This window comes from Rattus rattus, chromosome 1 (assembly GCF_011064425.1).
Source record: "Rattus rattus isolate New Zealand chromosome 1, Rrattus_CSIRO_v1, whole genome shotgun sequence".
Classification (NCBI taxonomy): domain Eukaryota; kingdom Metazoa; phylum Chordata; class Mammalia; order Rodentia; family Muridae; genus Rattus; species Rattus rattus.
In genome coordinates, this window is record NC_046154.1 from 3,281,138 (window position 1) to 3,294,427 (window position 13,290).

Below are 13,290 nucleotides of genomic sequence, written 5' to 3' on the forward strand. Positions count from 1 at the left end.
CGTGTAAGGGCAATTTTATGTTATATAGTTACAATATTAAAGCTTCCATAATAGAATAAGAAAATGACTACCAGTTGTGCTGACTGACTCATTAGGAGGAGGATGAAATGCAGGTTAAAGTGTGGCCCTCATCTCAGGGCTTTTTGACCTTCAAACTTTAAGAACTTTGTAAGGATGGACTGCTTTAACCACCCAATGCTTCTTTTGCTGCTGCAATGAAATAATTTCTGGAGAGGGCAAAATTGGTCTTGGAGTAAAGAGCAAAAGAAATCCCTTACAGAAGGTGGATTACAGAAGGAAGAGGTGCTTCGGGTAGTTAATAAGTAAATGCAGTCTGCTGGCATGCTGAATGCAGGGCCTCTGGTTAGAAGGAAGTATATGATCACTAATGTGCTGAAAACAGAAAAAGCAGGGCAAATCCTAAGACAGCAGTTTCCTGTGGGGAGGGGTTCAGAGGAACAAGAGAAGATAAACATGAAAATATAAGCTGGAGACTGCTGAAGAAACCTTGAATGAAAGTAAAGGAACTTGGATTGTTTTACACATAGTTAAGCTGTCGGGAACAGCTCCAGGATATTTGAGAAGAAATCGACGTGATTTCCATTTTTTTTTTTTTTGTTTTTGTTTTCTAAATTGAAGTTTATGACTTGATATTACCATTGGTATTATTTAAGTCCTTAAATATATTGAAGAGGTATACAGTATTTTTTAAAAAATTTAAAACGCCTCCATTCCATTTCACTAGTATTTTGCCCAATAACTCTCTCCCATGGAGAACCATACCTGGCCGTGTGCTACACAACATGTGAGCAAGCAACAGCATACATATAGCAATGGTGTATGTCACATGGCCTGGGTCTACTGTAGATTATATACCACCTAGGTTCGTGTATATATACTTTAATGCTCACACAATGAGGAGGTTACCAAGAGTGCATTTCTCAGGCTGTATTTCTGTCAAGTAATACATGACTATACCAGTTTCTTATGTATCTATTCCTCAACATTATACTACAGCAGGCCCTAAGGGGGTGTATTTCTTTCTCTCTTTTTATAGAAATGGAAGCATCTCACACGCTCTGTTTTGCACTATGCTTTTTTTTTTTTTTTTTTTTTTTAGGTTGACAAAGATTAGGTCACGTAGCTTCCATTTGGATAAAGAGCTACCCCACTCTTTTATATAGCTACATGGTACTACATCCCATTGTGCATGCCAAAATTTTATTTCATCATATATTTAAAGGACATTTAGGTTGTTTTTCAATCCTTACTATTAAAAACAATACTTCAAAAATAACCTTGTACATATGCTACTTCCACATGTAGAAATGTGTCTGCAGGATACATTCCTGGAAGCGAGGCTGAGGGCTCTAAAGGTGCATATATTTATAACACTGATACATTTCCCCAATGCTTTCCTCATCCTGTCCCATCAACATTGTATGAGTATCTGGTCCCTTACACTTCTGTCAGTAAGATATGGTTCTTCTCTTACACTTCTGCCAGCAAGATACGTTTCTTCATTTTAATTTTGTCTTGGGAAACCTAATCAGGTTATATGCAGAAAAGGATAACCCCATTTACATTTAAAATTGGATAAATATAGCATATGCTCTTTGGATAAATTTAATTTTGATTGGGAGAAGAAAATGTAAAACTACAGATTTCCATACTGCCTAGAAACAAATTCTTTTATTTCCTGCAGTTAAAAATAACATTTTGTTTTAGTTCTCAGGTAGCTGGGGAAGGTAAAGGGAATATGAGCCTCGGAGGACCGCTGGGCCCTCGGGCAGGGTCAGCACTGCTAAGTAGGCAGCTCTTAGATGCTCTGTGTAAGTAAGGCCAGAACCAGGATGGAGACAGGTAGAAGCAGAGGTTAAGGAAAGTCCAGTGACCATGGAGAAATACCTTCAACTACTAGGGATATGGACATCTTTCAAAGAAGACCATGAAAAGGCATTTTAAAATGCAACATAGGATTCTTTTTTCTGCCCCTGTGGGACCCAGGAATAAACGTGCTTTATTTTCCATTCTTGCTTCCCACATCTAAACTGTAGCCTACTGTGACCCAAATAAAAGGTCCTCTCTCTTTTGAAAGGGTACTTCCCAGGTTCCCCCAAAAGACTGGAAATGGCCTAAGGACAGGGACTAGAACCTCCCTCCTAAACTTAGCACCCTCTTTCCTTCTATTTCCCAAAGTAACCTACGCCGATTCAAGCTATGGACCAACCCCATCACTTTGTTAAACCCGCCACAATGCAGATGAATGCCGTACTGAGCCAGCTGGGATCCCATTACACAGACACTCAGAGTACCTGAGGGGATGTCTTCTACTGAAAGATGACTTGCCGTCTGTACTAGCTCTTGCAAAAGTTTTTTCTGCCTCAGTCTTTTCTCTCTTAGGACGTTTTTAAAATTGTTGATGCATTTGTTAAGGTAAATGGTCTCTGCACATACTTGTTCTAAACTCAGTTTGCCTTGATTAGGAGAGTCAGGCCTGGAACAAGTCTCGTTTCCCAGACCTGGGGCTAGAGGGAAACTGAGCAATGAGTTTGTAAGAGGTGAGTTGTTAGAAGCAAGAGAGAAGTTACTTGGTGCTTGAGGTGTCTGATCACCCTGTACAGAGATGCCTACTCCACCAGAGACCACACTGAGCAAGCTCTCACTCCCCTGACTTGCTGGACTCTCCACTGAACAATCGTGGGCACCTCCTGAACTTACTGTCCAAAGAAGTCTATCACTGTTTTCTGACTGGGAACCACTCTCATTGCTTTCCAGGTCCTCAGGACTGATGGACCCATTGTTCTCCAGCTTCTGAAATACCCCCTGAAGAGCCAAACGAAAGTGGTGGATCGCTCGACTCAGCTTAGTTGTGTGAAATTTAATTTCTACATCTTCATCCTCCTGGGAGCCACCGAGAACACATGAGGACTTATCAAAGACGTTCTTAAGGACCTGGGCAGTACAGGTCTCTTCTTCATTCAGGTCAATATGCACCATGTTACTGAAAGTCTCGGGTCCTATGATCACTTCCTCCACTGCGCTGTCGGGATTCAGAGTTGCAAACCTCCTAGACTTGTCTGCCAAAAGGTCCTCCAGCTGCTTTGGGCTCAGAATATCAAGTCCATCTTCACGGCCTAGCATCCTGTCCTCTGCGTTTACCTTCTCTGCTTTCAGTGGTCCAGACAGTGAAAGGCAACTGCTGGCTTTAATTGCATTGTTGCAATCACTTTGTAGCTTTGTCACGTTACATGCCTCATGCTCTTGGCTGTCCTGTTTGAAAATCTGTAATTTTCCACAATCTTCCTCTTTTGGGATTAACACTGGGGAAGACCCCTCAAGTTGATGGAGGAGAGAAAGTTCACCACAAGGATCACTGATTACCTGGGGAGCTCCTGATGTTCCTTTTACTTCATCCTGCAGCTTAGACACATCACTCTGTTTTGCTGAGCCATCCTTTGGTAGGAAACTAAGGCCTTGATGCTCAGAAGCCTGGGGTTCTCTATGTTGATTCTGAGTCCTCATCTGGTGTGGTCCCGACATTTGTCTTCTGTTCCCTGTTTCTAGCTGAAGAGCTGGTTTACCCTGATGGTTCCGACTGTGGTCTTGAAATTGTTGCAAGCATGATAGAGACTCCTTTGGGGGATTCTTACACCCTTCTGGCCAGACTGGTTCCTCTCTGGTAGCAACCCTGACCCCCACACTCTGCAAGAGGATGGATTTTTGCAAGATGAGGTCTCTGTGCTCTGGGTGGACAAGTTTCACCACAGTGGGCCGGGGGGCAGGAGCTGTGCCTGCCCTGTATGCCTCCCTGACATACCTGTTGCACTGCATGCCATTGACACAGAGGTGCTTAGCTAGAAAGTTATCTACCAGTTCCACAGTGCTTTCCCCATCATGTTCAGGAAGTCCATACAAATAAAGAATAGCTTCCTCTCTGGATCTTTCTACATGGAATTCCTGGGCCTTTTCCCCATGGCGTACTTTGCTCAGGGAGCTGCTACCCACGTGCAAGCCTTCTATTTCACTCAGCACTGAGTCTACACAGCTAGATACTTCATCCACAGAGCCCCGGACTTGGTTCAAGTGCTGTTGCAGCTCAGCAATCTCAGACTGGAGACGACTGATTCCTTGCAGCTCTCTGATGATATATTCTACTACATCTCCCAGAGGCTCCTGATGCTCATGCCTACATCTTTGGCCAGGACCTCTGGGGAAAATGGGCCTGGCTTGGTTTCTCTCTGAAGGCTCTGAACAGCTTGTTATGCTGGCAGGCGAGAGTTCCCGAGAATCAGACCCTGAAGCACAAGCAGTGCAGGCCAGAGAAGGTTGGCTACTGGCTTGCTGCTCAGAGCTACCAAGTTGGGCCAGGTCCCCATCTCTCTCTCCACTAGTGGTGGAGTCAGCTGACTCACAGCAAAGGGGTGGGAAGTTGTCCTCTGGCAAGGACCCAGTAGGACCTGTGGACTTGCCCTTGACAGTACACACAGTCTCTGTCCTGACCTGATCTGGTGAGAGGCTGGATGAAGGTCCCAGTGTCAGCATGATTTCTTCCTCAGACTCCCGCAACAGTCGCTTCATTTTCCCCCTCAGGAGAGGTGACGGCTCTTTGCTTCTTTCTTTTTCCTCCTTTCTTGCTGGGATGCTGAATAGAAATGGCCTTGGAAGAGCCTAGTCCTTTTTCTTTCTTTTCTTCTTCCTTCCTTTCTTTTTTGAGTTGGTTTTTAACAACTATTGTTAGTTGAAGGCTTAGGTTTAGCCACAGTACTGCCTGGAATGACCTCATGTATAGGCCTCAAACCTGACACATGTCTCTGGATCCTGGCTTGGCTTTCATCCTGTAGCTCATGAAAAAAAGAACAGTACACTCAGATAAAAAAGAAACCGGAAACTTAAATATGGCCAAGCGTCAAGCAGGGATAAGAACAATGCCTTCAAAGACAGTAAGAATTCAGCCTGAGCAGCCCTCCAACCTTTCTTTGCCTTAAAGGCTGTAGCATCAGTGCTCTTTCCTTGACTCTTTTAAAATATTGATTCAAAACCAAACCATGTCTTTTATGTTCTCAACAAGTACGAAGACCATGTTGAGACAAGCTGCTGGGAAGTGATAAGGGAAAGTAAGGTCAGTTAGTGACTTCTTAGTCAAACCTTCACAAAATCAGCACTGGGATCTGACTCAGAGATGAACAAGAAGATGTTTAACATTCACGCATGAAATGAAAGACGAAAGATGAGATGTTTCTTTCTTATCCATTTTGTTTTTCTGGTGAGGATTTGTAGTTCATCGCTGTTTGCTGATGGCAGCCATTCACTTGGAAAAGAGACCATGGCAAGTTTTTGAAGGAAGAAAAGTTACTACTAGAGCTAATTCCAGAATAAGCGGCAATGTCCAGAACTCAGATAGCACTCAACATATTTAAATCTCATAGAGCAGACAGCTAAAGGCCCACAAATAATAAGACTCACTACAGGGGCAATGGATCCTTCAAGGCATTCTCTTCACATGACTGTACTGATCAAGTAACAGACGGATGCTGACCCTCTGACTGGTCAGGGTACAGCAATGCACGGCACAAGTGGAGAGTTGGTATATCACACAGGGTACTTTGATGTTCTCCAAAAAAGTTGTACAGCTACTATTCTTGCTCCTGGTACTTTAAGTTACTGGCAGGACAGATGTGGATTACTATCCTCTTTGGCGAGGGCACACATTTCCTTTTAATTAGGAAGATGCAAAATGTGGGGAGGAGCAGAGTGGAAAGTACAAGGAGGGAAACAGAGACCCAGGAGATGCACAGGGCTACCAAGAATCCATGGTCCTGTGAGGCTGTCCTTCAAGAGACAAGATGAACTAGTGGGAGACACACTACCATTAAGTTATTTGATGTGGGATCATTCCCCTGGCTTTTTTTTTTTTTTAAAGATTTTCTCATGATTTATAAGTCATCTAAATCCTTACTAAAAGAGAGAAATTGCCTTAAAGAACAAAAGCTGACCTAATTGCAACTCATTTTAAAGGAAGTCACGTAATCTACACTTAGTCTACAGGCCTGAAATGCAAAAGCACTGTGCCTCCCTGGATAGAGAAGCAGGGTGAGCCATAGGACTTGGGGAAAGATAAGCTGGTGTTTTTACAGGAGATAACTAGGTCAAGAAGCAAGAGGCAGAAACTCGATGAATTCCCACTTCCTATCTCCCTGACTTCTCTCCTGCTCCTATAAGAACTTTAACAAGGAATTCCTCATCTAAGTAAATTACATATTTTGTGAGGCCACAAACAAGTCCAATCCAATCGTTACTGCTTTATGCTGGATCTCAAGAAACCAGGCTCATAGCAGCTTCTCCCAGCTCCAAACAGAGGCTTGCTTCCATTTAAACGAACAAGCAAAACCCTCCAAACCTTCTTTGATTTGTAGCCACTTCCTCTATATGAACCAAACTTAAGAATTACCTGCTGGGCATACATGTTCCACAATGACACCAAAATCACTTGGTCATCCTGGTTTTTAGGCTCTGAGGCAGGAAATAAGCTCACTGTGTTACCTGAGAGTTACTTAGTCACTCTGCTCAGAGCTCAATGGACTATCAGAAAATGGGCAACCTGTGGGTCCAGGAGACTCAAGCCAGTCTTCTTCCTCAATCTCTCTTTGCTACTACTGAGTGGAATGGCAGGGACCATGTGGAAGGATCATCTGATCTCCAAGTCAACTAGAGTTAATAAATACATAAAGGAGATGCCAGGCAGTAAGCTACATGTCAGAAATATAGGAAACCGTCTGTACTCTTTAATATATTACAGTGAGGGAGATGGAGAATGGATGAGAATGAATGACATGGCAAAGCGATATGTTGCTGACACATTATAATTTAAAAGTAAGCATTTACTACAGGAGTGAGAGTAAGAAAGAAGTGATACACAAAACCAGGACAAGTAAGGCCACAGAGACTACTTCCTGCTGGATGGGCTAAGGAGGCTTTGGTGCATCCTCTGCTTTAACCCAGGCCCCTAGTTGACATTGAAGTGTGTGCTGCCATTCTGCCTGTCTGCCGGCCTATCTGCTGCAGTCACCTCTCTCAATTTCATGCACAGACTCTGAAATGGGAATATATTTCTGTGTCTTATTTTCCCTAAGGAATTGATGCTGGAAAAAGTAAGGTTGTCCTTCAAGAGCTCATTGCATTCAAAAAGGAGACACAGGAAAGGAAAATAAATGAACTAGAAAGCTAAAGATTTGATGATGGAGAACTAAGAGTTAGGGCTGGGAGTGGATATGTAAACCACATTTCATACTACAGCAACCTACTGAAAGCAAGAGAAGCACGTCTCAGGGTTCTTAAATGGCTGATTCATTACTCTTCTGACTTGTCAGAGAAACATGATTAAGAATGTGACTATCTCTTGTAAAACATGCCTCAGACCCAAATTTTGGCTTGAATGAAACAACCACCAACCTCTGAGAAATGGGCAAAGGCTTTATAAACACATTTATCAAGCAGCCTCTCGTTGCATTCTGTGCAAGGATCTCAAGGGCCGAGGCCAACAGTGCTGAGGACCCCTCCCCTCAAAATCAAGGATATATGGTCACTGGGTCATTTACCAATTATGCTGAGGTGGATATGGTGAGAGGAGAGATTCTAGAGCCAGTCACAGCCCACAGCAGGTGGGGTACTCTTAGGATGTCGGTTTGTGGGCAAGAGCCAATCCCTAGAGTATCTTGTCAGAAAGAGAGATCACGGCCCACAAGGAGCAAGATAAGTACAAAGCAGTGAGAATGCCCTAGACCGGGTTTAGTCTGGCCCTGGCTCTGCAGTTTCTCCACATTCCTGTGGTCTACATTTGCCCATGGACTTGTTCTGTTTGGCTCTTGCAGCATTTTTTTTTCCTAAATTTTTAACCTGAAAGTACTAGGTGGAGCAAGTACTCTAGCTTCCCAAAAGCCCACTTACCAAGATCATGACTCTTGACATAGAAGGACACCCTTATTCTTACTGCGGGGAGTGGGGAGAGGAAATTCTTATTTAAGGGCCCACAATGGCTATGAACCATATTACCAAGAAAGTGTTCTTTCTTTATCTCCAAACTCCTAATGCCTGGTGCAGGGTCTCACTATTGAAAGCACAGAGCTTGGTACACAGTGAGACCTGGTGCCATGGGAAGAATGAGGAACTGATGGTATAACTGGATTAAAATCCCAGTCTCCTACTTTTTCTGATCTACCTATGTTTCCATGACAATATGAAAACTTCAAAGTCCAGGTTTCCTTGTAGACTGATGACCAACAACCTGTTTCCATTGTAAAACTAAGTTGAAAATTTCTTCTTAATAACATTTATTTATAATTTCCTGAAACTTATTTAAAATAAAAATTACCAGGCTGCCAGTTAGCTAGTATCTGTCCAGGCAGGTGCGGAAGTGATATGCACTGTGGTGATGGATGCTGTGGTGATGGGTGCTGTGGTGACTGATGGGCGCTGTGGTGACTGATGGTGATTGATGGGTGCTGTGGTGATTGATGGGTGCTGTGGTGATTGATGGGCGCTGTGGTGACTGATGGGCGCTGTGGTGGTAGGCTCCCACTTGATGTGCTTCCACTTGCCCTTCCAGCAAGAAAAGCTGCCTTGATCCTTGTGTTGGTGATGAGCCAGAGCAGCACTCTCCCAACAGAAATATAATGTAAACCACGTGTATATTTTAAGTTCCCAACCAGACATATAAAAAAGTAAAAAGATGCATGTAAAATTAATCCTAATATGTGTTATTAACTCCAAATCCAAAATAATATTGTAAATGTAATCAATATAAAATCATTAATTGTATATTTATATTCTTTTTTATACTAAATCCTTGAATCATCTATATTACATCAGCACATCTCAATATAAACTAATTAGCTGGGCATAGTAGCACCTGTCTATAAGTATAAGAGAGAGAGAGAGAGAGAGAGAGAGAGAGAGAGAGTGTGTGTGTGTGTGTGTGTGTGTGTGTGTGTGTGTGTGTGTGTGTGTGTGTACATGCACCATGGCTTGTGTGGGATTTGGTTTTCACTTTGTAGGATCTGGGGGCCAGATCATTAGGCCATTAGACATGAATGCAAGTGCCTCTCCTTACTCACTGGCTACTCCCAATATTTGGGAGGCAGAGATAGGGGAGCAAGATTTCAAAGTCATCTTCAGCTATGTAGACACTTCAAGGTCAATCTGAGCTAATGAGACTCTGTTTTAAAAAAAAAAATCAAAGTAGAATGAACAGTCTCACGTGGCCAGTAGCTACCATACTGGACAACATGGATCTATGTTAATTAATTAAATCCGGGTAGGACTACTGTAAATAGCCTTCAAGCCTTGATAGCAGGTGCTCGAGCAGAGAGCGGTGTCATCTCAGCAACAGCAAACTGCTGTCATCCTGCTCATCTGTTTACCTGTTTACCTGCAAAGAACCAAAGACCAACTCCTAACTGCAGAAGGTGAGATCTCTTTTCCTTCTCAATCCAACCTTGTCTCAATATCCTGTAGCTTCTTTCCAACATTCTGGGCAAAACCGTAAGACAAACATGGTTACTTCAACAGAAGCGCCCCATTCACATGAAGGTCTGGAGACCTTGCCGTGAATGAGAGTGTAATCTCAATGCAGCCAGATGCAGGGTCCACTAAAAGAGCAAATAATGATGGCAAAAGATTCATTTATTTTGAAGTTTCAGTTTACATGGTTTTCACTTATTATTGTGACTCTATAAGCCAAGAATTATTATTTTGATTTCATAGAAGACAGAGATAGAACTTAGAGAAGGTGAGCTAAACTTGACCGCGGTCACTGAGAAAGGGTAGTAGTAAGTTTTCAATTTACAAAGTTAGGGCTCTTTCACTATAGACATAAATAGACACATTATATGCATGTGTACATACACTCAAGGGTGGGAAAACTCAGAATGGACATTTATGTTTATATGGTATCTGCACACATGAGAGACATGTACATATCAGACAGGAGAGTATAGCCCCACACATGTACAAAAGAAAGATTAAAAGGTTTCTGAATATAGCTAGGACAGGAAGGTTACCTAAGTACATGTATAAATGCATGGAGGGACAGACGATCTCTATATAAATGTACACAGAGGTAGAGAGAGCTTATGTGATTCATATAAGAGGACTAAAAAGGTTGTCTATATGCAATGTATATATAGTAGAGGACATATACAGGCAGGTAAGTTAAACACACAGAGACATATCAAGACAGAAACTATGCACATCCAATGGGGTGGAGAGGTTAGCTGTACAGACGGCAGTGCCCAGGAGGAATGGATGGTCAGGTTACCAGCACCCAAAGGTGCGTGCGTAGATCCCCCCAGTGCTGAGTATGCTGCTATTCACTCATTATAATGACCCCCACCAGCAACTTGGCTCAAGCAGTTACATAATTAATGTAGCTGTTCCATATTCCACCCACAAAAGCTTTGCTTTTGTCCCTGCTTGTCGTTCAGAGTCAATCATATATTCAATATCACTTACCTTGGTGCTGGAATCAAAATAATGTTAAGGAAATGAAAAGGGAAGAAAATATTAAAGCCACAAATTCTCAAGTTTTAGAATGCAAGTGCTGCTGCCTTTAAGCAGTAGTCCTCTCAGAAGCACGCCTCAGACTGACAGAGAAGCCACAGGATGAACTTTCTGAGCCACAGCACAGCCGCCTGCCTAAGCGGCAAACGGAACCAAGGAGCTATTATTCTCAGTTGCACCCAGCTGGCTGGCTCCTCTGTGCAAAGTTGCTGATAGGAACAATGCCTAGCACAGAAATCCCCTCGGAGAAGGCGGGGCGGGAGTCTGGTAGCTGTAAATCTAGGAATCCAGTCTGGTCTGCACCTCTCTGCTCACGGGGATTCTGAAGACCAGGCTGCTGAAGGCAATAGCAGGCAAACTTCAACTGGACGTGGAATTCTAACTCAGTCCTTTCCGCTCTGAGACTGAGAGGAAAGCAGGGCAGCTCCGGCTGTGCTTCTGCTCCTCCTCCTCTCCAGCTGCTTCCTGCCTGCCCGCACCCTCCCATAGGGCACCAGCCCTCCTCACACGTTGTTGGCACACACCCCCTTCCCAGCACACTCACGCACACACAATCCTGCCAGCAAGCTCACTCACACACCCTCGGTGAGTGTCTCTCCCTCTTGCTAAATATAAATCTTACTCTCTCTCCCCTCCCCCATTTTCTTTCTTCTTTCCTTCCTCCCTCTGTTCCTTCCTTCTCTCCTATCTACGTAGCCCCCTCATGTCTAAGCTATAGATTTAAGAAAGATGTGGCACAGAGCTCCAAATCTCAGGGGGAACTCAGAATATGGGAAGAAACTGTTAGAGCACAATGCAAAGGCAGTTTTCTCTTCCACTAAAATAAGCTCTGGGTTGGTTCACCACATCTGCCATCAGCCTTTAGAGAGGAGAAGCTGATGGACAGAGACAGTGCCCAAGTGCAGTTCATACCAAATGGTGCCATTTTCTCCCAGTTCACACCCTCAAACAGTTTCTTTGAACAGCCACTATAAAAGAATTCCTTTAGGGGTTGGGGATTTAGCCCAGCGGTAGAGCCCTTGCCTAGCAAGCGCAAGGCCCTGGGTTCGGTCCCCAGCTCCGAAAAAAAAAAAAAAAAAAAAAAAAAAAAAAAAGAATTCCTTTAGGCTATGCCAATAGATGACTAGGGAGGAGAGGAAACTGAGTAAACCAAAATGAGCTCTCAATCACAGCAGTCAAGATCAAAGGCTACTTTAGAATCCAGAATTCTGAACTTGACAATCCAAATCAATAGAACATCCATCATAAGCTGTCTGAGGGGCAGAGTCCTATTTTCATGGTCCCCAATATTCCAGCTTGCCTGTACCAAATAACAGCCCCATCTCAGTGGAGATTTTCTAGTTCAGTGGTTCTCATGCTGTCCTAATCCCAACAATTCTATGGTCTAGGTAGGATGTCCTGGGAAACCAAGTATCTTTGTCATCAAAGACCATTCAAATCACTTGCTGTAACATAATTTAACCTAGTGGAACCTAGGTATCACTGAAGCTCTGGGACACAGAGTACCAGGTAAATGAAACATTGCCCTCGTTCACTCTGCAGCCAAAAATGGGTATACACTGTTTGCTGTGCCTAGCCCTGAACTACAGTGACAACCCAGTCACCTTGCTTCTCTTCTGCCTTCCCAAAGCCTGGCACAATGAGAAAAGGCCTTCCTCTTCCTCAGGCCTCAGAGCAAATCTGAGGAGGACTTCGTTTATTCAGCAACTACATTTCTGTGGCAGTCCACAGAAGTCTCACCCATCTAGCCCAGAAGCCATGTGGCATATGTCAGTGGGGACTATCCTAAGATCTGTCACTGTCAAAGCTTGCACTTATTTAATTTTGGCTTTTTAAGGCAGTATCTCACTTTGTAGGCAGGGCTAGCCTTGAACTTGCAGTGATCCTCCTGCTTCAGCCTCCTAGTGCTAGGATTACACATTCCTGAGCCATCGTGTCTGGCTTGAAACAAGATTTTTAAATCAGTCATGATTTCCATATCTTATCCAAGATCCTAAGGAGTCAGGGTTGGCTTTGGAGCCAACATTTGCCTCCTTGCTGCCTTCTTCCAATAACATTGCTTCCCCCTCAGTCAAGGCAGAAAAATTAGATTCTAAAAGATGCTAAACAAGCCATTTCTTAACCATCCACCTCACTGTGCAGCCAGTGCTGACAGCAGTGCGGGTTCCTCCTAACCCAGTTGGGAGCTGGCTCAACGACAGAAGAGATAAGGGCTGACAGCACGACTAGAGCCACATCTAAATACGGAGGAAGAAAATAACTTGAAAACTGTCAAATTTCAGTGAAATCACAGCCAATTTACTGTGGAGTTTCCCAGGCTTAAGCCAGGAGAGGTGCAGGGTTTAACACAAATAGAGGGAAGACTGATTAAATCAGAATTCCTTCCACAGCTCTGCAGTCAAGCATAGAGCATGGTAACTGTCCTTACGAGGTCCAGGCATTCTAAATTGAGGAAAAGCTCACATTATCAAGAATGAGGAAGAGTCTCAGAGCCCGGACATTGCCTAAACTACTATCCTCTTCATGCCCATTCCCCAGTGGGGCTCCAGGGCCTGGCTGAGGCCTGTGTTACGAAGGCTAATGGACCCTGTCTTGTCCATCTGTCCAAATGCACCTAGCCCATCTCCTAAGAAGCTTTGCTTCTGTAGAGAAACAATGTCAGATAATGGGAAATGTGTTTAAGACATCAGGAAGCACAACGAAGTTTGTCATCTCCCATTAGAGCCTTCAAAT

General features: G+C 43.7%; 1 protein-coding gene across 7 annotated transcripts in view; it reads right to left on the minus strand.

Annotated features, from left to right (window-relative positions):
* Positions 1–13,290, minus strand: part of Unc13b (unc-13 homolog B) — an 82,948-nt gene that overhangs the window by 43,267 nt on the left and 26,391 nt on the right. For 3 of the 7 annotated variants that reach the window (XM_032891880.1, XM_032891899.1, XM_032891909.1), the window contains exon 1: positions 2,316–6,115. The exons of 1 other annotated variant lie outside the window; for it this stretch is intronic. In XM_032891880.1, coding sequence (XP_032747771.1) covers positions 2,316–4,581 — 2,266 coding nt within the window. In that variant the 5' untranslated portion in view covers positions 4,582–6,115. Of the gene's footprint in view, positions 1–2,315; positions 6,116–13,290 lie in introns of those variants that run through there. 3 more of the 7 variants (XM_032891871.1, XM_032891862.1, XM_032891890.1) reach the window with 2 other exon arrangements.